Genomic DNA, 27373 nt, shown 5'->3' with positions numbered 1-27373 from the left:
TGAGTCAGGCTGTCAATCAAATCAAGTGAGTGTCACAATGAAACAATAAGGGGGTTTATTTATCAAAACTTGGATGATACAAAATACGACAAGCAAATAAACCAAAGTGCTTTAAAATATACCAAGGGCTAAATGACTTGAAAAACGAACTGTCCTGTAAAGTATTAACGTTAAAAAGAACTACACTATAACGTGCAGGAACAGAACGTACATAAACCAAAAATCAACTCGCTGATGGGACGTTCCATTAATAAGGGGAGTGGCCAGCTCCAAGGCAATTTTAAACTCTTCAAAGGAAAAAAGAGTTCCACTGGGGTGAACAAAGGGTGGGCATTTCCCAACTTCCTTCCGGAACCGTATTTTAACCCTGGGATTCAGGTCGGACCTCTTTTATCAGCACACCGTGGCATCCATCACTGCTGAGGAATAGAGGTAAACAAGACATTACTTTGAACTGTGACTATTTACTTGAGAATGATAATGGTTAAATTATAACAATGACTGTTACCACGTAAACTATGAAGCGTGCACGCAACATAGAAAACAATGATAGCAAATGTCAAACTGTATTTCGCTAAATTGTTTGTACTCAAGTGTCTGCATAAAGTACATTTACATTTACGTCATTTAGCAGACGCTCTTATCCAGAGCGACTTACAAATTGGTGCATTCACCTTATGACATCGAGTGGAGCAGCCACTTTACAATAGTGCATCTAAATCTTTTAAGGGGGGGGGTGAGAAGGATTACTTTATCCTATCTGTACTTCAATGTAAAGCACCTCTTTAATAATACTTCCTGTTGACCCAACCAAGTGACCTCTCACCTCTGATCATGCTGTGCCCTCTATGGAGCCAGTTCAGACATGGGAGTTCACCGACACAGCTGATATTCCAACGCCAAATAAAAATGCGATTACCGTTTTTTTTTTTACAATTTTCAATGAACAAAATGTTTTATGTAAGATGGCTAAATAAATAGCAAATGTATTGAATATTATTATGTGCCCTTGATCCTATAAGAGCTCTTTGTCAATTCCCACGAGCCAGGTTGTGATAAACTCTCACGCATTCTTATGTTGACAGTGATGGCATGATTAAGCCTTGTTTGTTGTTTTATTCTGTCTCATCTGCAGGTATGTTTTGATGTGAGAGAGTATGCCAACCGTCAGAACCATCATCGCCACCTCACCCGCTGTTACGATAACCTTCAGGCCAATTTGGGGCCCAAGGCTGGTTAGGAGACACCTCTAGAGACACTTATGTAAAACATTTCACATTCTCTACTGGTTGAAGTCTCTCATTTGATGAAATACCACACCTATCCTGTCCTCAGATCAGTGCAGATGAAGGAAATTAGATAGATGAACCTATTTAAATGATGCATAGGAAGTGTAATGTACTGTATATATGAATTACAAATCAGCCATTTAACTAGTTAAATCATGTTTCTAGTCTATTGCATAGTTCATGTGTAACCAAGCATTGATGTCCCAGGATCAAGATTGGTAAACACTTGAAGTGTATAATTGTAATACATACATGCAGACACGGCACCATTCAAAGAATGCCGTTTGATACTCCTGGTATTGGATATGACTGAAAAAGAATCTCACAGACATTCATACCTGAACCGCACCTTTATTTGCCAAGGTAGAGTACATGATCAGTGAATATATTAAATGTACAGGCTACAATGTGGGGGGGGGGATCTCATGCTACATGTATATACGACTTGCATCCTTGGCACAAAGTTATATTATATTCTACTCAATCCATAGGCTTCATTAATGTCATTCAGACTGTTTTGAAGTTGATACAACCGGCTATGAAACCTTAAGTTCATATCTAGGTTCTGAACCAATATGTATACCAAACGTTTGGGTCCATACACAGATCAGCTAGACAGCTAGCTACACATCCATGGGTATACAGGGATTTTTATCATCCACTGCCCAATAAACAAGAAAATAGTTAGCTAGTTACGTTATCCACAAGGCAAGCTTACAAAATTGTACATTCAATTTGCAGTAAACGCTTTACCTAGCTAGATTCTTTACATCCACCGTTTCACAAGACGAACCTGGTTTGCTGGTTGTTTCAGGAGTCCCTAAAACAAACACGAATTACAATTTCATATTCATGTCAAAACACCCATAAAGCTAGCTAGCTGGCTACTGTTAGCTAGTCAGAAAGCTTGTTAAATCGCGATTTTCGCAAATTGACTTTATGATAAAACATGCATAATCGTTTGTCTCTACATTAACTAACATATTCCTGTCAACTATGTTTTTGCATGAATCGTTATGACGTTATAATCCCGTACATTTGCTTCGATCCTGGTATTTCTGTCCGCCATCTTTGCAGCAGCTGAGCCGGGTTACAGCCTATTCATTTAGGTACCAAACACAGGAAAATGGACTGCCTGAGGTTGTCCAATAAGAAACGCTCGTTTTCGTTTTCCAGTGCAAATTGTTTGCCTACGTTGTGCTCCTGTGTGCACTAATGAATAAGGATCCTGCAATGGTAACAATGTCCTTTTTGTGTCTTATGGCGCCCCTTACTGTCTGTAATACGTAGCTACTCACCCACAAAGGAAAAACCAAGGAGGCCGAGATGCAAAAAGTGCTAACAGGTGATAAACAGCACTGATGTTCAGGCATAGAAGCCCAAACGTATTCTCATTTTTTATTATTCACATGTGATCACTTTGCATCAAGGCTGACACACAGTACCACCCCAACTCAGACAACCTACAGGACCAGTGAGTAGCTGTATTATACACTCAGTACCACCCCAACTCAGACAACCTACAGGACCAGTGAGTAGCTGTATTATACACTCAGTACCACCCCAACACAGTACCACTCCAACTCAGACAACCTACAGGACCAGTGAGTAGCTGTATTATACACTCAGTACCACCCCAACACAGTACCACCCCAACTCAGACAACCTACATGACCAGTGAGTAGCTGTATTATACACACAGTACCACCCCAACTCAGACAACCTACATGACCAGTGAGTAGCTGTATTATACACTCAGTACCACCCCAACACAGTACCACTCCAACTCAGACAACCTACAGGACCAGTGAGTAGCTGTATTATACACTCAGTACCACCCCAACTCAGTACCACCCCAACACAGTACCACCCCAACTCAGACAACCTACAGGACCAGTGAGTAGCTGTATTATACACTCAGTACCACCCCAACTCAGACAACCTACAGGACCAGTGAGTAGCTGTATTATACACTCAGTACCACCCCAACACAGTACCACTCCAACTCAGACAACCTACAGGACCAGTGAGTAGCTGTATTATACACTCAGTACCACCCCAACACAGTACCACCCCAACTCAGGACCACCTTAACTCAGTACCACCCCAACACAGTACCACCCCAACTCAGACAACCTACATGACCAGTGAGTAGCTGTATTATACACTCAGTACCACCCCAACTCAGTACCACCCCAACACAGTACCACCCCAACTCAGACAACCTACAGGACCAGTGAGTAGCTGTATTATACACTCAGTACCACCCCAACACAGTACCACCCCAACTCAGACAACCTACAGGACCAGTGAGTAGCTGTATTATACACTCAGTACCACCCCAACACAGTACCACCCCAACTCAGACAACCTAAATGACCAGTGAGTAGCTGTATTATACACTCAGTACCACCCCAACACAGTACCACCCCAACTCAGACAACCTACATGACCAGTGAGTAGCTGTATTATACACTCAGTACCACCCCAACACAGTACCACCCCAACTCAGACAACCTACATGACCAGTGAGTAGCTGTATTATACACTCAGTACCACCCCAACTCAGACAACCTACAGGACCAGTGAGTAGCTGTATTATACACTCAGTACCACCCCAACACAGTACCACCCCAACTCAGACAACCTACATGACCAGTGAGTAGCTGTATTATACACTCAGTACCACCCCAACTCAGACAACCTACATGACCAGTGAGTAGCTGTATTATACACTCAGTACCACCCCAACACAGTACCACCCCAACTCAGTACCACCCCAACTCAGTACCACCCCAACACAGTACCACCCCAACTCAGTACCACCCCAACACAGTACCACCTTAACTCAGTACCACCCCAACACAGTACCACCCCAACTCAGACAACCTACATGACCAGTGAGTAGCTGTATTATACACTCAGTACCACCCCAACTCAGTACCACCCCAACACAGTACCACCCCAACTCAGTACCACCCCAACTCAGACAACCTACAGGACCAGTGAGTAGCTGTATAATACACTCAGTACCACCCCAACACAGTACCACCCCAACTCAGTACCACCCCAACACAGTACCACCCCAACTCAGTACCACCCCAACTCAGACAACCTACAGGACCAGTGAGTAGCTGTATTATACACACAGTACCACCCCAACACAGTACCACCCTAACTCAGTACCACCCCAACTCAGTACCACCCCAACACAGTACCACCCCAACACAGTACCACCCTAACTCAGTACCACCCCAACTCAGTACCACCCCAACACAGTACCACCCCAACACAGTACCACCCCAACTCAGACAACCTACAGGACCAGTGAGTAGCTGTATTATACACACAGTACCACCCCAACACAGTACCACCCCAACTCAGACAACCTACAGGACCAGTGAGTAGCTGTATTATACACACAGTACCACCCCAACACAGTACCACCCCAACTCAGTACCACCCCAACTCAGACAACCTACAGGACCAGTGAGTAGCTGTATTATACACTCAGTACCACCCCAACTCAGTACCACCCCAACTCAGTACCACACCAACTCAGTACCACCCCAACTCAGTACCACCCCAGCTCAGACAACCTACAGGACCAGTGAGTAGCTGTATTATACACACAGTACCACCCCAACACAGTACCACCCCAACTCAGTACCACCCCAACTCAGACAACCTACAGGACCAGTGAGTAGCTGTATTATACACACAGTACCACCCCAACACAGTACCACCCTAACTCAGTACCACCCTAACTCAGTACCACCCCAACTCAGTACCACCCCAACACAGTACCACCCCAACACAGTACCACCTTAACTCAGTACCACCCCAACTCAGACAACCTACAGGACCAGTGAGTAGCTGTATTATACACTCAGTACCACCCCAACTCAGTACCACCCCAACTCAGTACCACACCAACTCAGTACAACCCCAACTCAGTACCACCCCAGCTCAGACAACCTACAGGACCAGTGAGTAGCTGTATTATACACTCAGTACCATCTCAACTCAGTACCACCTCAACTCAGACAACCTACAGGACCAGTATTCTGCCCAACCAAGCAAAAAGGCAGTAACTGCTCATTTGGTCGAAAATGAGTTAATGTCATTTTTGCTACATTAAATACATGCTTAATCATGTGGACAAGTATCCTGCCTCTATTGTGTTCTGGATCAAATTGGGGGTATGTTATTTTGCTTGGTAGGGCAGTATTATACACATACACAATCACACGCACGGATGTATTATACTCACAAACACAGACACACACACTCTCTTTCTGTTTTAAATACATATTTTATAGCATGTCTGAGCGCATACAATTATTGACAATGAAGTAAAAATTTATGCTTTTAAAATGTTTCTTATCTAAACACACACTATATTTACCACAAATGTAACACAATACATTTGCAATTCTAACAATCTCCTTGGTACCGGTGTGATAAAGATTCACTGTAATAACAACCTTTAAGGGACTGTCATCGACATACACTTTGACCTGTACGGCATTGTTGATGTCTCTCTCTTTAGTGTTGGGGTAGGTTTGGCGCAGGGCCCTACGCCAGGCTGCGGGGTGCGCTGTGTAGAAAACATAGTTGGTTTTGACTCTGTTCTTCAATGCTTTTTTGTAATCCACTATCAGAGTCTCAGGATGTTTCCTCAAGACTTCTCCCTTGTGATGTTTCCTAGCCTCAGAATCCATACCTTCAGGGTGTGGGACTTCAATGGCCTGCACCACACCTAGATTGATGCTTTCTCTAGGCTTTACTCCAGCTCCCTTACGTTTTACCTTCAGTGACCGTGACCGTCCTTGTCCTGTTCTTCCAAAACCCCGGGAACATTTCAAATGACGTTGTGAACTTGAAGGTTAAAAAAGAGAGTAGGCTTATCTTCAGTATCTCACGTTGTTGTTGTGTATTTAGTCCTGGGCAATCTGGGTAATTTTGTCCTTCTGTCCTAATGTTGCCTGTTGAACATCCAAAACATGCAGAGATCAGAATGTTGAAAACAGAAGTACTAACTTAGTCTCAATCTTAAAGTGCATAAAGCTGATTACAAGTGCCAACAACTGGGTGACACATAGCCTAGAGGTTAAGAGCACTGGGCCTATAATCTGAAATAATCTGCCGTTCTGCCCTTGAGCAAGGCAGTTAACCCCCAACAACAACTGCTTCCCAGTCGCCGTGGACGTGGATTAAGTAGTTGGGTTGAATGCATTCAGTTGTGAAACTGACTATGTATCGCCTTTCCCCTTTCTCAGCCAAGGTTTATTATTATTATCATCGTCCACTACTGAAATCAAAACTAACCATGAAAAAATACAAGACATCATTCTCTTACCAGGAAAAGGATGATTCAAATCGCCCAAAACCGATGCGACTGGCAGTATGTGATTCCAACAGACGAGGTTCCTTCTGCATTTTTCAAAAACTTACAAACGCTAAATACTGGAACAGCATTGGATGGCGCCGACACGTGTCTTCCGGCGTGGTTTTGAGCGGGTGCGTATCACATGAAGATGATGCATCTTGAAAGTGACCAGTGTTTTCCATGTTATTATCATGTAATGTATCTCATGTCCCTATTCATACACAACTAAAAACTACTACTATTACACATGTCTACTACTACACAGTATTTGTGTTTACTGAGTCTGCCAGATCAGAGGCAGTAGGGGGGTGGGGGTGGTTTCTTCCCCATCAGGGCACTTTGGGATGTGGTGTGTGCGTGAGTAGAGAGAGAGTGACTGATGGAGACCGTTATAGTTGGGTTGGCCATTCGCAGTACTGTAGGTGCCACGTGCTTCAGGCAATGCTTACAGAGAATGCTGCAAGCGGACCTGCTGTTGCCACACACACAAATTCACCATCCATACTACACACACACACACACCAATTCACCATCCCTACTACACACACACCAGTGACCATCACTTCTAGCCATTTCCCAGAGGATATTATAATCTGGTTGTCAATCTTTACCAGGGTTAATTAGAATTAAAGACACACAATTCAGGAAGGGATTTTTAAATGAAAAGCTTCTCCTCTTTCATTTATTTAGAAGTCATCTTGAACTATCTGACTTTAATTCGAAATGACCCCAACCTTGACCTTTACTATACCCATTTACAATGGGCAGAAACCCAAACTCACACATCCTAGTCAGTTAAACATTTACAGAAGGCTTTATTTTCATTTCCTTAATCCAACATCCCACAGAACAGCTGGACATTTCCCCATAATGGGCCCTGGGTATTCTACGCTGTCATGGTTTGGTTAGCTATCAAATTCACTGATGTGTGAAGTACAGTTTTCCCCTCTGTCTGTGTGTACACATCTAACAGAGCTGTCTGTGTGTACACATCTAACAGAGCTGTCTGTGTGTACACATCTAACAGAGCTGTCTGTGTGTACACATCTAACAGAGCCGTCTGTGTGTACAGATCTAACAGAGCTGTCTGTGTGTACACATCTAACAGAGCTGTCTGTGTGTACACATCTAACAGTGCTGTCTGTGTGTACACATCTAACAGCGCTGTCTGTGTGTACACATCTAACAGAGCTGTCTGTGTGTACACATCTAACAGAGCTGTCTGTGTGTACACATCTAACAGAGCTGTCTGTGTGTACACATCTAACAGAGCTGTCTGTGTGTACACATCTAACAGTGCTGTCTGTGTGTACACATCTAACAGAGCTGTCTGTGTACACATCTAACAGTGCTGTCTGTGTGTACACATCTAACAGAGCTGTCTGTGTGTACACATCTAACAGCTGTCTGTGTGTACACATCTAACAGAGCTGTCTGTGTGTACACATCTAACAGTGCTGTCTGTGTGTACACATCTAACAGAGCTGTCTGTGTGTACACATCTAACAGTGCTGTCTGTGTGTACACATCTAACAGAGCTGTCTGGGTGTACACATCTACAAGAGCTGTCTGTGTGTACACCTCTAACAGTGCTGTCTGTGTGTACACCTCTAACAGTGCTGTCTGTGTGTACACATCTAACAGAGCTGTCTGTGTGTACACATCTAACAGAGCTGTCGGTGTGTACACATCTAACAGTGCTGTCGGTTTGTACACATCTAACAGAGCTGTCTGTGTGTACACATCTAACAGAGCTGTCTGTGTGTATACATCTAACAGAGCTGTCTGTGTGTACACATCTAACAGAGATGTCTGTGTGTACACATCTAACAGAGCTGTCTGTGTGTACACATCTAACAGAGCTGTCTGTGTGTACACGTCTAACAGAGCTGTCTGTGTGTACACGTCTAACAGAGCTGTCTGTGTGTACACGTCTAACAGAGCTGTCTGTGTGTACACGTCTAACAGAGCTGTCTGTGTGTACACATCTAACAGAGCTGTCTGTGTGTACACATCTAACAGATCTGTCTGTGTGTACACATCTAACAGAGCTGTCTGTGTGTACACATCTAACAGAGCTGTCTGTGTGTACACATCTAACAGATCTGTCTGTGTGTACACATCTAACAGAGCTGTCTGTGTGTACACATCTAACAGAGCTGTCTGTGTGTACACATCTAACAGAGCTGTCTGTGTGTACACATCTAACAGCGCTGTCTGTGTGTACACATCTAACAGAGCTGCTACTCCAGACAGACAGAGAGAGAGAAGGCCTACAGCAGCACCTAGATCTTCTGCACATATTCTGTCAGATCTGGGCCCTGACAGTAAACATCAGTAAGATAAAAAAAATAATGTTGTTCCAAAAAATGTCCAGTTGCCAGGACCACAAATATAAATTCCATCTAGACACCATTGCCCTAGAGCACACAAACAACTATACATCCCTCGGCCTAAACAAAGCTGTGAACGAGCTGAGAGACAAGGCAAGAAGCTCCTTCTATGCCATCAAAAGGAACATACAATTTGACATACCAATTAGGATCTGGCTAAGAATACTTGAACCAGTCATAAAACCCATTGCCCTTTATGGTTGTGAGGTCTGGGGTCCGCTCACCAACCAAGAATTCACAAAATGGGACAAACACCAAATTGAGAGGCTGCATGCAGAATTCTGCAAAAATATCCTCTGTGCACACTGCCCACAAAATGAGGTGGAAACTGAGCTGTACTTCATAACCTCCTGCCCAATGTATGAGCAAATTAGAGACACTGTCACGTTCTGACCTTAATTTCCTTTGTTTTGTATTTTTTTTAGTATGGTCAGGGCGTGAGTTGGGTGGGTTGTCTATGTTTGTTTTTCTTGGTTTTGGGAATTTCTATGTTTCGGCCTAGTATGGTTCTCAATCAGAGGCAGGTGTCATTAGTTGTCTCTGATTGAGAATCATACTTAGGTAGCCTGGGTTTCACTGTGTGTTTGTGGGTGATTGTTTCCGTGTCTGTGTTTGTTCGCCACACGGTACTGTTTCGGTTTTGTTCACGTTTATTGTTTTGTATTCATTGAGTGTTCAGTTCATGTTTTTAAATAAACAACCATGGACACTTACCACGCCGCATCTTGGTCCGATCCTTGCTACACCTCCTCTTCAGACGAAGAGGAGGAAAACCCTTACAGACACACATTTACCTCAGATTACACAGACCCACAAAGAATTCGAAAACAAACCCAAATTTGATAAACTCCCATATCTATTGGATGAAATACCACAGTGTTCCATCACAGCAGCAAGATGTGTGACCTGTTGCCACGAGAAAAGGGCAACCAGTGAAGAACAAACACCATTGTAAATACAACACATATACGTTGATTTATTTTCCCTTTTGTACTTTAACCATTTGCACATTGTTACAACACTGTATATATACATAATATGACATGTGTAATGTCTTTATTCTTTTGGAACTGTTGTGAGTGCAATGTTTATTGTTTGTTTCACATTTGTTTATGATCTACTTTACTTGCTTTGACAATGTTAACATGTTTCCCATGCCAATAAAGCCCTTAAATTGAAATGGAGAGAGAGAGGAGAGAGGAGAGAGGAGAGAGAGAGAGAGAATGCACGCAGATGGGAAAACAGGATCTTACATGACTGAATAGAACACAAGCCTGATGGACAATAACTGCTCCCATTGGTCACTCACTAGTTCCAGTGTAATTGCATCATCCACTGTGTGGCAAAGCCCAGTGAAACAGGAAATTCCCCTCACACCAGTAGTGTTTCCCAAATGACAATGAGTACGGGTCACAAGTAGTACACTATCTGGGGAACAGGGTGTAATTTGGGACACAGCCCTGAAGACTCTGATTCCCATCAATAGACCAGAGACCTATGACTCCGTTAAAGGGTTTTAAAGTGGAGAGTTGGAGGGGTGTGAATATGCTTGTGTGTGTGTGTGGGTCTGCATGTATGTTTCTGGGGGAAAAACACAGGGGCCACTGTCATGTTAAAAGTTCAAGTTATTATTGACATTATTAAAACAATTATTATTAATCAATTAAAGTGGCAATCCTTAGTTGCGATATCCATTTTTGGACATATAAATGGGTATATACACACCTAACATAAAATGGGTATATACACACACCTAACATAGGCCTATATTCAGATGAATACATTTGAAAAAATGTGTGTGTGTGTGTGTGTTCCTCCATACACCATTTGTTGTTACCTCAAATCAAATTGATTTATATAGCCCTTCGTACATCAGCTGATATTTCAAAGTGCTGTACAGAAACCCAGCCTAAAACCCCAAACAGCAAGCAATGCAGGTGTAAAAGCACCTAATTCATTTGGAACCGTGGGACATTATCGCGTGTCCAGTTATACAGTGTTTCCTTGGAAACAGGTCACCTGGCAACGCAGCGCAAATACAAAACATGTGATTCTTCACTTCCCCTGTGTGGCTCTTGTTATGCTGCGACTCCGTTAACTACAATCCTGTGTCGGATCGCAGTATTTTTAATACCAGGTATCACCAATTCGCCACAAAATGTCTTCAGAAGTTTTAGTGGCCAGACATAATTTCGACAGCAGGTCAGTTGCCCAAGCAGGCGAGCCGTTCCGCCTCCAGACGCAGAGGCCACATTCAAGGAGGGCTTCTATCCCTCCTCCGGCTTGGCTACGGCGGGGTACCGTTCATCCAAGTACAGCCCGGAGGAATGGCACGTCAATAACTTCTCTACCCTTCACCAGGCCGCTACTGACCGAAACAACGCCGAGAGGATTTGCCATGAGTCCAAAACACTGTATCAAGAGACCGAGGCCGGGACTCTGCGCACCCAAGCTGAGGGGACGCGGCACCTAGGAGAGAGACTGCAGCATATCCACTTCTGGAAGTCGGAGCTGCAGCGGCACATCGAGAAGCTGGTGGCCGAGACAGACCTCCTCCTGGGGCAGAAGAGGAGGCTGTTGAAGGCGCTGGACGCCACCGAGATCCCGTTCGCCATCGCCACGGATAACCTAACCTGTCGGGAACGGCGGCTGGGTCCCGACCTGGTTAAAGACGGCGTAGAGGAGGAGCTGCTTAAGGTGATTAAAACAATAACATCGACTTGTCTTTGCTCAAGTTGAAATACTTGTATCATTACTAAATGTTGCCTAGACGTTATTTCACTAGAAACCAATCTGAAAATAAGGTGATGGTTGTGTTTGTGTACCGCAGGAGGTGGAGTTGATCAGGAGCATCCAGGCTCTGTTGAAGAGAACGCTGAGTCAGGCTGTCAATCAAATCAAGTGAGTGTCACAATTAGTGTCACAATGAATATTTTCGATGCATCAGCAGTAACTACATACATGGTTTATTTACAAGATCCTCTCTTTTCATTTGATTGTGTCATCACACATTTCCACACATTAGTCTAGGAAAGGCCTAAAGGACCAGCTGAGCTGGGTTGTAACCTATTCATTAATACTACAGCTGAGCTGGGTTGTAACCTATTCATTAATACTACAGCTGAGCTGGGTTGTAACCTATTCATTAATACTACAGCTGAGCTGGGTTGTAGCCTATTCATTAAGACTACAGCTGAGCTGGGTTGTAACCTATTCATTAAAACTACAGCTGAGCTGGGTTGTAACCTATTCATTAAGACTACAGCTGAGCTGGGTTGTAGCCTATTCATTAATACTACAGCTGAGCTGGGTTGTAACCTATTCATTAATACTACAGCTGAGCTGGGTTGTAGCCTATTCATTAAGACTACAGCTGAGCTGGGTTGTAACCTATTCATTAATACTACAGCTGAGCTGGGTTGTAACCTATTCATTAAGACTACAGCTGAGCTGGGTTGTAGCCTATCCATTAAGACTACAGCTGAGCTGGGTTGTAGCCTATTCATTAAGACTACAGCTGAGCTGGGTTGTAGCCTATCCATTAAGACTACAGCTGAGCTGGGTTGTAACCTATTCATTAATACTACAGCTGAGCTGGGTTGTAACCTATTCATTAATACTACAGCTGAGCTGGGTTGTAGCCTATCCATTAAGACTACAGCTGAGCTGGGTTGTAGCCTATTCATTAAGACTACAGCTGAGCTGGGTTGTAGCCTATCCATTAAGACTACAGCTGAGCTGGGTTGTAACCTATTCATTAAGACTACAGCTGAGCTGGGTTGTAGCCTATTCATTAAGACTACAGCTGAGCTGGGTTGTAGCCTATCCATTAAGACTACAGCTGAGCTGGGTTGTAGCCTATTCATTAAGACTACAGCTGAGCTGGGTTGTAGCCTATTCATTAAGACTACAGCTGAGCTGGGTTGTAACCTATTCATTAATACTACAGCTGAGCTGGGTTGTAACCTATTCATTAATACTACAGCTGAGCTGGGTTGTAACCTATTCATTAAGACTACAGCTGAGCTGGGTTATAGCCTATTCATTAAGACTACAGCTGAGCTGGGTTGTAGCCTATTCATTAAGACTACAGCTGAGCTGGGTTGTAACCTATTCATTAATACTACAGCTGAGCTGGGTTGTAACCTATTCATTAATACTACAGCTGAGCTGGGTTGTAACCTATTCATTAAGACTACAGCTGAGCTGGGTTATAGCCTATTCATTAAGACTACAGCTGAGCTGGGTTGTAGCCTATTCATTAAGACTACAGCTGAGCTGGGTTGTAGCCTATTCATTAATACTACAGCTGAGCTGGGTTGTAACCTATTCATTAATACTACAGCTGAGCTGGGTTGTAGCCTATTCATTAAGACTACAGCTGAGCTGGGTTGTAGCCTATTCATTAAGACTACAGCTGAGCTGGGTTGTAGCCTATTCATTAATACTACAGCTGAGCTGGGTTGTAACCTATTCATTAATACTACAGCTGAGCTGGGTTGTAACCTATTCATTAAGACTACAGCTGAGCTGGGTTATAGCCTATTCATTAAGACTACAGCTGAGCTGGGTTGTAGCCTATTCATTAAGACTACAGCTGAGCTGGGTTGTAGCCTATTCATTAAGACTACAGCTGAGCTGGGTTGTAGCCTATTCATTAAGACTACAGCTGAGCTGGGTTGTAGCCTATTCATTAAGACTACAGCTGAGCTGGGTTGTAGCCTATTCATTAAGACTACAGCTGAGCTGGGTTGTAGCCTATTCATTAAGACTACAGCTGAGCTGGGTTGTAGCCTATTCATTAAGACTACAGCTGAGCTGGGTTGTAGCCTATTCATTAAGACTACAGCTGAGCTGGGTTGTAGCCTATTCATTAAGACTACAGCTGAGCTAGGTTGTAGCCTATTCATTAAGACTACAGCTGAGCTGGGTTGTAGCCTATTCATTAAGACTACAGCTGAGCTGGGTTGTAGCCTATTCATTAAGACTACAGCTGAGCTGGGTTGTAGCCTATTCATTAAGACTACAGCTGAGCTGGGTTGTAGCCTATTCATTAATACTACAGCTGAGCTGGGTTGTAGCCTATTCATTAATACTACAGCTGAGCTGGGTTGTAGCCTATTCATTAATACTACAGCTGAGCTGGGTTGTAACCTATTCATTAATACTACAGCTGAGCTGGGTTGTAACCTATTCATTAATACTACAGCTGAGCTGGGTTGTAACCTATTCATTAATACTACAGCTGAGCTGGGTTGTAACCTATTCATTAATACTACAGCTGAGCTGGGTTGTAACCTATTCATTAATACTACAGCTGAGCTGGGTTGTAACCTATTCATTAATACTACAGCTGAGCTGGGTTGTAACCTATTCATTAATACTACAGCTGAGCTGGGTTGTAACCTATTCATTAATACTACAGCTGAGCTGGGTTGTAGCCTATTCATTAAGACTACAGCTGAGCTGGGTTGTAGCCTATTCATTAAGACTACAGCTGAGCTGGGTTGTAGCCTATTCATTAAGACTACAGCTGAGCTGGGTTGTAGCCTATTCATTAAGACTACAGCTGAGCTGGGTTGTAGCCTATTCATTAAGACTACAGCTGAGCTGGGTTGTAGCCTATTCATTAAGACTACAGCTGAGCTGGGTTGTAGCCTATTCATTAAGACTACAGCTGAGCTGGGTTGTAGCCTATTCATTAAGACTACAGCTGAGCTGGGTTGTAGCCTATTCATTAAGACTACAGCTGAGCTGGGTTGTAGCCTATTCATTAAGACTACAGCTGAGCTAGGTTGTAGCCTATTCATTAAGACTACAGCTGAGCTAGGTTGTAGCCTATTCATTAAGACTACAGCTGAGCTGGGTTATAGCCTATTCATTAAGACTACAGCTGAGCTAGGTTGTAGCCTATTCATTAAGACTACAGCTGAGCTGGGTTGTAGCCTATTCATTAATACTACAGCTGAGCTGGGTTGTAGCCTATTCATTAATACTACAGCTGAGCTGGGTTGTAGCCTATTCATTAAGACTACAGCTGAGCTGGGTTGTAGCCTATTCATTAAGACTACAGCTGAGCTGGGTTGTAGCCTATTCATTAAGACTACAGCTGAGCTGGGTTGTAGCCTATTCATTAAGACTACAGCTGAGCTGGGTTGTAGCCTATTCATTAAGACTACAGCTGAGCTGGGTTGTAGCCTATTCATTAAGACTACAGCTGAGCTGGGTTGTAGCCTATTCATTAAGACTACAGCTGAGCTAGGTTGTAGCCTATTCATTAAGACTACAGCTGAGCTGGGTTATAGCCTATTCATTAAGACTACAGCTGAGCTAGGTTGTAGCCTATTCATTAAGACTACAGCTGAGCTGGGTTGTAGCCTATTCATTAATACTACAGCTGAGCTGGGTTGTAGCCTATTCATTAATACTACAGCTGAGCTGGGTTGTAGCCTATTCATTAATACTACAGCTGAGCTGGGTTGTAGCCTATTCATTAATACTACAGCTGAGCTGGGTTGTAGCCTATTCATTAATACTACAGCTGAGCTGGGTTGTAACCTATTCATTAATACTACAGCTGAGCTGGGTTGTAGCCTATTCATTAAGACTACAGCTGAGCTGGGTTGTAACCTATTCATTAATACTACAGCTGAGCTGGGTTGTAGCCTATTCATTAAGACTACAGCTGAGCTGGGTTGTAACCTATTCATTAATACTACAGCTGAGCTGGGTTGTAGCCTATTCATTAAGACTACAGCTGAGCTGGGTTGTAGCCTATTCATTAATACTACAGCTGAGCTGGGTTGTAGCCTATTCATTAAGACTACAGCTGAGCTGGGTTGTAGCCTATTCATTAAGACTACAGCTGAGCTGGGTTGTAGCCTATTCATTAAGACTACAGCTGAGCTGGGTTGTAGCCTATTCATTAAGACTACAGCTGAGCTGGGTTGTAGCCTATTCATTAAGACTACAGCTGAGCTGGGTTGTAGCCTATTCATTAAGACTACAGCTGAGCTGGGTTGTAGCCTATTCATTAATACTACAGCTGAGCTGGGTTGTAGCCTATTCATTAAGACTACAGCTGAGCTGGGTTGTAGCCTATTCATTAATACTACAGCTGAGCTGGGTTGTAGCCTATTCATTAATACTACAGCTGAGCTGGGTTGTAGCCTATTCATTAATACTACAGCTGAGCTGGGTTGTAGCCTATTCATTAATACTACAGCTGAGCTGGGTTGTAGCCTATTCATTAAGACTACAGCTGAGCTGGGTTGTAGCCTATTCATTAATACTACAGCTGAGCTGGGTTGTAACCTATTCATTAATACTACAGCTGAGCTGGGTTGTAGCCTATTCATTAATACTACAGCTGAGCTGGGTTGTAGCCTATTCATTAATACTACAGCTGAGCTGGGTTGTAGCCTATTCATTAATACTACAGCTGAGCTGGGTTGTAGCCTATTCATTAATACTACAGCTGAGCTGGGTTGTAGCCTATTCATTAATACTACAGCTGAGCTGGGTTGTAGCCTATTCATTAAGACTACAGCTGAGCTGGGTTGTAGCCTATTCATTAATACTACAGCTGAGCTGGGTTGTAGCCTATTCATTAAGACTACAGCTGAGCTGGGTTGTAGCCTATTCATTAAGACTACAGCTGAGCTGGGTTATAGCCTATTCATTAAGACTACAGCTGAGCTGGGTTGTAGCCTATTCATTAAGACTACAGCTGAGCTGGGTTATAGCCTATTCATTAAGACTACAGCTGAGCTGGGTTGTAGCCTATTCATTAAGACTACAGCTGAGCTGGGTTGTAGCCTATCCATTAAGACTACAGCTGAGCTAGGTTGTAGCCTATTCATTAAGACTACAGCTGAGCTGGGTTGTAGCCTATTCATTAATACTACAGCTGAGCTGGGTTGTAGCCTATTCATTAATACTACAGCTGAGCTGGGTTGTAGCCTATTCATTAATACTACAGCTGAGCTGGGTTGTAGCCTATTCATTAAGACTACAGCTGAGCTGGGTTGTAGCCTATTCATTAATACTACAGCTGAGCTGGGTTGTAGCCTATTCATTAATACTACAGCTGAGCTGGGTTGTAGCCTATTCATTAATACTACAGCTGAGCTGGGTTGTAGCCTATTCATTAATACTACAGCTGAGCTGGGTTGTAGCCTATTCATTAAGACTACAGCTGAGCTGGGTTGTAGCCTATTCATTAATACTACAGCTGAGCTGGGTTGTAGCCTATTCATTAATACTACAGCTGAGCTGGGTTGTAGCCTATTCATTAATACTACAGCTGAGCTGGGTTGTAGCCTATTCATTAATACTACAGCTGAGCTGGGTTGTAGCCTATTCATTAATACTACAGCTGAGCTGGGTTGTAGCCTATTCATTAATACTACAGCTGAGCTGGGTTGTAGCCTATTCATTAATACTACAGCTGAGCTGGGTTATAGCCTATTCATTAAGACTACAGCTGAGCTGGGTTGTAGCCTATTCATTAATACTACAGCTGAGCTGGGTTGTAGCCTATTCATTAAGACTACAGCTGAGCTGGGTTGTAGCCTATTCATTAAGACTACAGCTGAGCTGGGTTATAGCCTATTCATTAAGACTACAGCTGAGCTGGGTTGTAGCCTATTCATTAAGACTACAGCTGAGCTGGGTTGTAGCCTATTCATTAAGACTACAGCTGAGCTGGGTTGTAGCCTATTCATTAAGACTACAGCTGAGCTGGGTTGTAGCCTATTCATTAAGACTACAGCTGAGCTAGGTTGTAGCCTATTCATTAAGACTACAGCTGAGCTGGGTTGTAGCCTATTCATTAATACTACAGCTGAGCTGGGTTGTAGCCTATTCATTAAGACTACAGCTGAGCTGGGTTGTAGCCTATTCATTAAGACTACAGCTGAGCTGGGTTGTAGCCTATCCATTAAGACTACAGCTGAGCTGGGTTGTAGCCTATTCATTAAGACTACAGCTGAGCTGGGTTGTAGCCTATTCATTAAGACTACAGCTGAGCTGGGTTGTAGCCTATCCATTAAGACTACAGCTGAGCTAGGTTGTAGCCTATTCATTAAGACTACAGCTGAGCTGGGTTGTAGCCTATTCATTAAGACTACAGCTGAGCTGGGTTGTAGCCTATCCATTAAGACTACAGCTGAGCTGGGTTGTAGCCTATTCATTAAGACTACAGCTGAGCTGGGTTGTAGCCTATTCATTAATACTACAGCTGAGCTGGGTTGTAGCCTATTCATTAAGACTACAGCTGAGCTGGGTTGTAGCCTATTCATTAAGACTACAGCTGAGCTGGGTTATAGCCTATTCATTAAGACTACAGCTGAGCTGGGTTGTAGCCTATTCATTAAGACTACAGCTGAGCTGGGTTGTAGCCTATCCATTTACAGCTGAGCTAGGTTGTAGCCTATTCATTAAGACTACAGCTGAGCTGGGTTGTAGCCTATTCATTAATACTACAGCTGAGCTGGGTTGTAGCCTATTCATTAATACTACAGCTGAGCTGGGTTGTAGCCTATTCATTAATACTACAGCTGAGCTGGGTTGTAGCCTATTCATTAAGACTACAGCTGAGCTGGGTTGTAGCCTATTCATTAATACTACAGCTGAGCTGGGTTGTAGCCTATTCATTAATACTACAGCTGAGCTGGGTTGTAGCCTATTCATTAATACTACAGCTGAGCTGGGTTGTAGCCTATTCATTAATACTACAGCTGAGCTGGGTTGTAGCCTATTCATTAAGACTACAGCTGAGCTGGGTTGTAGCCTATTCATTAATTCTACAGCTGAGCTGGGTTGTAGCCTATTCATTAATACTACAGCTGAGCTGGGTTGTAGCCTATTCATTAATACTACAGCTGAGCTGGGTTGTAGCCTATTCATTAATACTACAGCTGAGCTGGGTTGTAGCCTATTCATTAATACTACAGCTGAGCTGGGTTGTAGCCTATTCATTAATACTACAGCTGAGCTGGGTTATAGCCTATTCATTAAGACTACAGCTGAGCTGGGTTGTAGCCTATTCATTAATACTACAGCTGAGCTGTGTTGTAGCCTATTCATTAAGACTACAGCTGAGCTGGGTTGTAGCCTATTCATTAAGACTACAGCTGAGCTGGGTTATAGCCTATTCATTAAGACTACAGCTGAGCTGGGTTGTAGCCTATTCATTAAGACTACAGCTGAGCTGGGTTATAGCCTATTCATTAAGACTACAGCTGAGCTGGGTTGTAGCCTATTCATTAAGACTACAGCTGAGCTGGGTTGTAGCCTATTCATTAAGACTACAGCTGAGCTAGGTTGTAGCCTATTCATTAAGACTACAGCTGAGCTGGGTTGTAGCCTATTCATTAATACTACAGCTGAGCTGGGTTGTAGCCTATTCATTAATACTACAGCTGAGTTGGGTTGTAGCCTATTCATTAAGACTACAGCTGAGCTGGGTTGTAGCCTATTCATTAAGACTACAGCTGAGCTGGGTTATAGCCTATTCATTAAGACTACAGCTGAGCTGGGTTATAGCCTATTCATTAAGACTACAGCTGAGCTGGGTTGTAGCCTATTCATTAAGACTACAGCTGAGCTGGGTTGTAGCCTATTCATTAAGACTACAGCTGAGCTGGGTTGTAGCCTATTCATTAAGACTACAGCTGAGCGGGGTTGTAGCCTATTCATTAAGACTACAGCTGAGCTGGGTTATAGCCTATTCATTAAGACTACAGCTGAGCTATGTTGTAGCCTATTCATTAAGACTACAGCTGAGCTGGGTTGTAGCCTATTCATTAAGACTACAGCTGAGCTGGGTTGTAGCCTATTCATTAAGACTACAGCTGAGCTGGGTTGTAGCCTATTCATTAAGACTACAGCTGAGCTGGGTTGTAGCCTATTCATTAAGACTACAGCTGAGCTGGGTTGTAGCCTATTCATTAAGACTACAGCTGAGCTGGGTTGTAGCCTATTCATTAAGACTACAGCTGAGCTGGGTTGTAGCCTATTCATTAAGACTACAGCTGAGCTGGGTTGTAGCCTATTCATTAAGACTACAGCTGAGCTGGGTTGTAGCCTATTCATTAAGACTACAGCTGAGCTGGGTTGTAGCCTATTCATTAAGACTACAGCTGAGCTGGGTTGTAGCCTATTCATTAAGACTACAGCTGAGCTAGGTTGTAGCCTATTCATTAAGACTACAGCTGAGCTGGGTTGTAGCCTATTCATTAAGACTACAGCTGAGCTGGGTTGTAGCCTATCCATTAAGACTACAGCTGAGCTGGGTTGTAGCCTATTCATTAAGACTACAGCTGAGCTGGGTTGTAGCCTATTCATTAATACTACAGCTGAGCTGGGTTGTAGCCTATTCATTAAGACTACAGCTGAGCTGGGTTGTAGCCTATTCATTAATACTACAGCTGAGCTGGGTTGTAGCCTATTCATTAAGACTACAGCTGAGCTGGGTTGTAGCCTATTCATTAATACTACAGCTGAGCTGGGTTGTAGCCTATTCATTAAGACTACAGCTGAGCTGGGTTGTAGCCTATTCATTAATACTACAGCTGAGCTGGGTTGTAGCCTATTCATTAAGACTACAGCTGAGCTGGGTTGTAGCCTATTCATTAATACTACAGCTGAGCTGGGTTGTAGCCTATTCATTAAGACTACAGCTGAGCTGGGTTGTAGCCTATTCATTAATACTACAGCTGAGCTGGGTTGTAGCCTATTCATTAAGACTACAGCTGAGCTGGGTTGTAGCCTATTCATTAATACTACAGCTGAGCTGGGTTGTAGCCTATTCATTAAGACTACAGCTGAGCTGGGTTGTAGCCTATTCATTAAGACTACAGCTGAGCTGGGTTGTAGCCTATTCATTAAGACTACAGCTGAGCTGGGTTGTAGCCTATTCATTAAGACTACAGCTGAGCTGGGTTGTAGCCTATTCATTAAGACTACAGCTGAGCTGGGTTGTAGCCTATTCATTAAGACTACAGCTGAGCTGGGTTGTAGCCTATTCATTAAGACTACAGCTGAGCTGGGTTGTAGCCTATTCATTAAGACTACAGCTGAGCTGGGTTGTAGCCTATTCATTAAGACTACAGCTGAGCTAGGTTGTAGCCTATTCATTAAGACTACAGCTGAGCTGGGTTGTAGCCTATCCATTAAGACTACAGCTGAGCTGGGTTGTAGCCTATTCATTAAGACTACAGCTGAGCTGGGTTGTAGCCTATTCATTAAGACTACAGCTGAGCTGGGTTGTAGCCTATTCATTAAGACTACAGCTGAGCTGGGTTGTAGCCTATTCATTAAGACTACAGCTGAGCTAGGTTGTAGCCTATTCATTAAGACTACAGCTGAGCTGGGTTGTAGCCTATTCATTAAGACTACAGCTGAGCTGGGTTGTAGCCTATTCATTAAGACTACAGCTGAGCTGGGTTGTAGCCTATTCATTAAGACTACAGCTGAGCTGGGTTGTAGCCTATCCATTAAGACTACAGCTGAGCTGGGTTGTAGCCTATCCATTAAGACTACAGCTGAGCTGGGTTGTAGCCTATTCATTAATACTACAGCTGAGCTGGGTTGTAGCCTATTCATTAAGACTACAGCTGAGCTGGGTTGTAGCCTATTCATTAAGACTACAGCTGAGCTGGGTTGCAACCTATTCATTAAGACTACAGCTGAGCTGGGTTGTAGCCTATTCCTTAAGACTACAGCTGAGCTGGGTTGTAGCCTATTCATTAACACTACAGCTGAGCTGGGTTGTAGCCTATTCATTAAGACTACAGCTGAGCTGGGTTGTAGCCTATTCCTTAAGACTACAGCTGAGCTGGGTTGTAGCCTATTCATTAAGACTACAGCTGAGCTGGGTTGTGGCCTATTCATTAAGACTACAGCTGAGCTAGGTTGTAGCCTATTCATTAAGACTACAGCTGAGCTGGGTTGTAGCCTATTCATTAAGACTACAGCTGAGCTGGGTTGTAGCCTATTCATTAATACTACAGCTGAGCTGGGTTGTAGCCTATTCATTAAGACTACAGCTGAGCTGGGTTGTAGCCTATTCATTAAGACTACAGCTGAGCTGGGTTGTAGCCTATTCATTAAGACTACAGCTAAGCTGGGTTGTAACCTATTCATTAAGACTACAGCTGAGCTGGGTTGTAACCTATTCATTAAGACTACAGCTGAGCTGGGTTGTAGCCTATTCATTAAGACTACAGCTTATCGGCCGTGATTGGGAGTCCCACAGGGCGGCGCACAATTGTCCCAGCGTCGTCCGGGGTAGGCCGTCATTGTAAATAATAATTTGCTCTTAACTGACTTGCCTAGTTCACGAAAGGTTAAATCTTTTTTTTTTTTTTTCAATAAAACATAGTTAGCACACCCACCACAGCCTATTTTCAGGTGAATACATTTGAAAAGTGTGTGTGTGTGTGTTCATCCATCAATCATTTGTTTTTAGCCTTCTTGAAAATTCCTTTTGAACAGTGGGGCATTATCGTGTGTCCAGCTACTCACAGTGCTTCATTGGAAAATGGTAACCTGGCAACACATCGCAAATACAAAAAATGTATTCTTAATTTCACGTCCCCTGTGTTGCTAAGGCCCATCCTCTACTCCCTGTTCACCCACGACTGCGTGGTCCCACACGACTCCAACACCATCATCAAGTTTGCTGACGATACAACGGTGGTAGGCCTCGTCACCGACAACAATGAGACAGCCTACAGGGAGGAGGTCAGAGACCTGGCAGTGTGGTGCCAGGACAACAACCTCTCCCTCATCGTGGACAAGACAAAGGGGCTGATCTGGACTACAGGAAACGGAGGGCCGAGCTGCTACAATCCACATGGACGGGGCTGTAGTGGAGACGGTCGAGAGCTTCAAGTTCCTCGGTGTTCACATCACTAGGGACCCATCATGGTCCAAACACACCAACACAGAGGTGGAAAGGGCATGACAACGTCTCTTCCCCCTCAGGAGGCTGAAAAGATTTGACATGGTCCCTCAGATCCTCTAAAGGTTATACACTTGCACCATTGAGAGCATCTTGACTGCCTGCATCACCACTTGGTATGGCAACTGCACGGCATCCGACCGCAAGGCGCTACAGAGGGAAGTGCGTATGGCCCAGTACATAACTGGGGTCGAGCTCCCTGCCATCCAGGACCTCTATACCAGGCGGTGTCAGAGGAAGGCCCTAAAAATTGTCAGACTCCAGCCACTCTAGTCATAGACTGTTCTCTCTGCTACCGCATGGCAAGCACTACCGGAGCGCCAAGTCTAGGACCAAAAGGCTCCTGAACAGCTTCTACCCCAAAGCTATTAGACTGCTGAACAGTTAATCACATGACTATTATACTGCTGAACAGTTAATCACATGACTATTATACTGCTGAACAGTTAATCACATGACTATTATACTGCTGAACAGTTAATCACATGACTATTATACTGCTGAACAGTTAATCACATGACTATTATACTGCTGAACAGTTAATCACATGACTATTATACTGCTGAACAGTTAATCACATGACTATTATACTGCTGAACAGTTAATCACATGACTATTAGACTGCTGAACAGTTAATCACATGGCTATTAGACTGCTGAACAGTTAATCACATGGCTATTATACTGCTGAACAGTTAATCACATGACTATTATACTGCTGAACAGTTAATCACATGGCTATTAGACTGCTGAACAGTTAATCACATGGCTATTAGACTGCTGAACAGTTAATCACATGGCTATTAGACTGCTGAACAATTAATCACATGACTATTATACTGCTGAACAATTAATCACATGACTATTATACTGCTGAACAGTTAATCACATGACTATTATACTGCTGAACAGTTAATCACATGACTATCCTCACTTCAGCTTTTCACTCCCTCCCATACCCTCATCAGACCCTCACACTGGCTTTCTGCCTCTCACTGTGTCCCACTGTGTGTGTGTATCAGGTGTAACAGAGATGCCAAGCAGACTCTAGAGCTGGACTGGTCTGATAAGTACCAGGCCTACAGTCTGGATGACCAGTGTGGTCGCTACAACAACATGAGTACTGACACTCAGTACCACCCCAACTCAGACAACCTACAGGACCAGTGAGTAGCTGTATAATACACACAGTACCACCCCAACTCAGTACCACCCCAACTCAGACACCACGTTGGTGTGTGTGCGTATTAATAGTGTGTTAACATCTCCCTCCTCTCTCCCAGGCTGTGTAACCGTGATGCGTGGGTGTCTTTCACCCAGGACAACCTGTCTGTGGCTCAGCGGGAGGAGCAGGCCAGCGTGGAGCTCAGGCTGCTGGTGGAGAGGGTCCTACAGGATACGGCTGAGGACCTGAGGGTCCAGTGTTCTAACGTAGACCAGGCCTTCAGCCAGCGCTGTCTGCAGCTCACTGAGGCCAAGACACAGCTACAACTGCATCTCACTCAGGTGTGTTGGGGTGGGGGGGGTTGGTGGAGGTGGTGTGTGTGTGTCGTTTCAATGGCCAAAACTCAACCCTTCCTCTAATTAAACAAAACATACAGAAATGGATGCCTACCCAGCAGGCAAAGGGAATGTTTTCATCTGAAGACCTGAAGGTTTTCATGACATTCAGCGCCTTCAGAAAGTATTCAGACCCCTTCCCCTTTTTACACATTTTGTGACGTTACAGCCTTATTCTAAAATGGATACAATTGTTTTTTATCCTCCTTAATCTACACACAATAACCCATAATGACATCACAATAACCCATAATGACATCACAATACCCCCATAATGACAAAGCGAAAACAGGTCTGATGAAACCAAGATTGAACTCTTTGGCTTGAATGTCTGGAGGAAACCTGGCACCATCCCTACGGTGAAGCATGGTGGTGGCAGCATCATGCTGTGGGGATGTTTTTCAGGGGCAGGCGCAATAGTATAGTCAGGATCGAGGCAAAGATGAATGGAGCGATCCTTGATGAAAACCTGCTCCAGAGTGCTCAGGATCTCAGACGGGGACAAAGGTTCAGCTTCCAACAGAATAATAACCCTAAGCACACAGCCAAGACAACACAAGAGTGTCTTCAGGACAAGTCTCTGAATGTCCTTGAGTGGCCCAGCCAGAGTCCGGACTTGAACCTGATCGAACATCTCTGGAGAGACCTGAAAATATCTGTGCAGTGACACTCCCCATCCAACCTGACAGACCTTGAGAGGATCTGCAGAGAAGAATGGGAGAAACTCCCCAAATACAGATGTGCCAAGCTTGTAGTCTCATACCCAAGAAGACTCCAGGCTGTAATTGCTGCCAAAGCTTCTTCAACAAAATACTGAGTGAAGGGTCTGAATACTTATATAAATGGGATATTTTTTTTTTCTTCGTATACATTTGCAAAAAAAACAAAAAAAATGAATAATCTGTTTTTGCTTTGTCATTATAGGGTATTGTGATATCATTATGGGGTATTGTGATGTCATTATGGGGTATTGTGATGTCATTATTGGGCATTGTGATATCATTATTGGGTATTGTGATGTCATTATTGGGTATTGTGATGCCATTATTGGGTATTGTGATGCCATTATTGGGTATTGTGATGTCATTATGGGGTATTGTGATGTCATTATGGGGTATTGTGTGTACATTGATGAGGGTTTATTTGTATTTAATCTATTTTAGAATAAGGCTGTAACGTAACAAAATGTGGAAGAAGTCAAGGGGTCTGAATACTTTCTGAATACACTGTATTTATCCACCCCCCTAAGGGGTATCCAGCTGAGGCTGGAATGCAGAGAATGCTGCACCTGAACTCAACACTGTGTGTGTGTGTGTGTGTGTGTGTGTGTGTGTGTGTGTGTGTGTAGATCCTGGATCAGATCGGGGCCCAGGAGAGGAACATTGTGTCTCTTCAGCAGGCTCTGTATGATAAAGAGGCCCCTCTGAGAGTGGCTCAGTCCCGGCTGCACCAACGCTCACACAGACCCCACATGGAGCTCTGTAGGGACAACCCACAATTCAGGTACACACACAAACAGACAGAAGCACACACAGAGATGCAAGCCAGTAAGCACTCACACGGATGTACACACAAACACACACCCAAACCTATCTGTCTATCGCACTCTCTCTCCCATCTTTCACAAACACCTACACTGGTATGACAAGCTCCTCTCCTTCCCCCCTCTTTCTCTCTCTCTCTCTCTCTCTCTCTCTCTCTCTCTCTCTCTCTCTTTCTGTCTCTCTTCCCGTCCCTCTATCCTCTCTGTCGCTCTCTTTCTCTCTCTCCTTCTTGTCCCCCCTTTCTATCTCTCCTCCCTCTTCCCCTCTCTCTCTCTCTCTCTCTCTCTCTCTCTCTCTCTTTCGGTCTCTCTTCCCGTCCCTCTATCCTCTCTGTCGCTCTCTTTCTCTCTCCTTGTGCTCCCCCTCCTTTCTATCTCTCCTCCCTCTTTCCCCTCTCTCTCTCTCTCTGTCTCCAGCCTGGTGGGCGAGGCAGGTCAGATCTCCCAGACCATGTCATCCCTGCAGCAGCAGCTGTCTGCAGCGCGGAGCTCCCTGTCCCACCTGGAGGAGTCCCGCATGGTGCTGGAGAAGGACATCGGCTGTAAGACCCACAGCCTGCTCATCGACAGGGACAAGTGCATGTCCCACCGCACCCGCTACCCCACCATCATAGTCCTGTCTGGGTACTGAAGAGAGAGAGAGACAGGGGGATATGGGGACGTGTGTGTGTGTGTGTGTGTGTGTGTGTGTGTGTGTGTGTGTGTGTGTGTGTGTGTGTGTGTGTGTGTGTGTGTGTGTGTGTGTGTGTGTGTGTGTGTGTGTGTGTGTGTGTGTGTGTGATCAAGTCTGTATTAGTGACTAGTGCAACATTGTGTGCATTTGCTTGGTGTTTCCAGTTGTGTTGTGTCAATCAATAAAGGCTTGTCTGTCACAGCTGACTGATCACTAGACACTCGTCTAAGAGTGTACACTAAAGCAGTAAGATACTCCCTTCCCTCTGCCCTCGATCACTCCCCTTCATGTGTCTGACACAACTGGTAGATGTAACCCAGGGCAACCCAAACTTCTTCCTACAGATCAACGGTCCTGTAGGTTTTACACTCCAACCCTGTTCCTACAGATCAACGGTCCTGTAGGTTTTACACTCCAACCCTGTTCCTACAGATCAACGGTCCTGTAGGTTTACACTCTAACCTTAATACAGTACCATACAGTACCTGATTCAGCTAGTTCAGGTCTTGGTGAGAAGCTAATTAGTAGAATCAGGTGTGCTAGATTAGGGTTGGA

At 44.1% G+C, this 27373-nt stretch overlaps 1 protein-coding gene and 1 long non-coding RNA gene across 2 annotated transcripts; one reads left to right on the top strand and one right to left on the bottom strand.

The window, feature by feature from the left end:
• Window positions 1–1620: 1620 nt before the first annotated feature.
• Window positions 1621–2574, bottom strand: LOC135560098 (uncharacterized). The gene is made up of 2 exons (XR_010458687.1): window positions 2326–2574; window positions 1621–2109 (listed from the first exon to the last, which is right to left on the bottom strand). It is a non-coding gene; the product is annotated as an uncharacterized LOC135560098 (long non-coding RNA).
• Window positions 2575–11128: 8554 nt separating this feature from the next.
• LOC135559880 (tektin-4-like) lies at window positions 11129–27017 on the top strand. Its single transcript, XM_065000767.1, is given in 7 exon segments — window positions 11129–11305; window positions 11308–11771; window positions 11905–11975; window positions 24065–24208; window positions 24326–24548; window positions 25951–26105; window positions 26563–27017. Coding segments are annotated over 7 exon segments (1344 nt in total). The 5' UTR covers window positions 11129–11232; the 3' UTR covers window positions 26777–27017.
• Window positions 27018–27373: the final 356 nt, after the last annotated feature.

Source organism: Oncorhynchus nerka, linkage group LG15 (assembly GCF_034236695.1).
Source record: "Oncorhynchus nerka isolate Pitt River linkage group LG15, Oner_Uvic_2.0, whole genome shotgun sequence".
Taxonomy (NCBI): domain Eukaryota; kingdom Metazoa; phylum Chordata; class Actinopteri; order Salmoniformes; family Salmonidae; genus Oncorhynchus; species Oncorhynchus nerka.
Note: the sequence above shows the minus strand (reverse complement) of the source record. Positions and strands in the feature narration are given on the sequence as shown.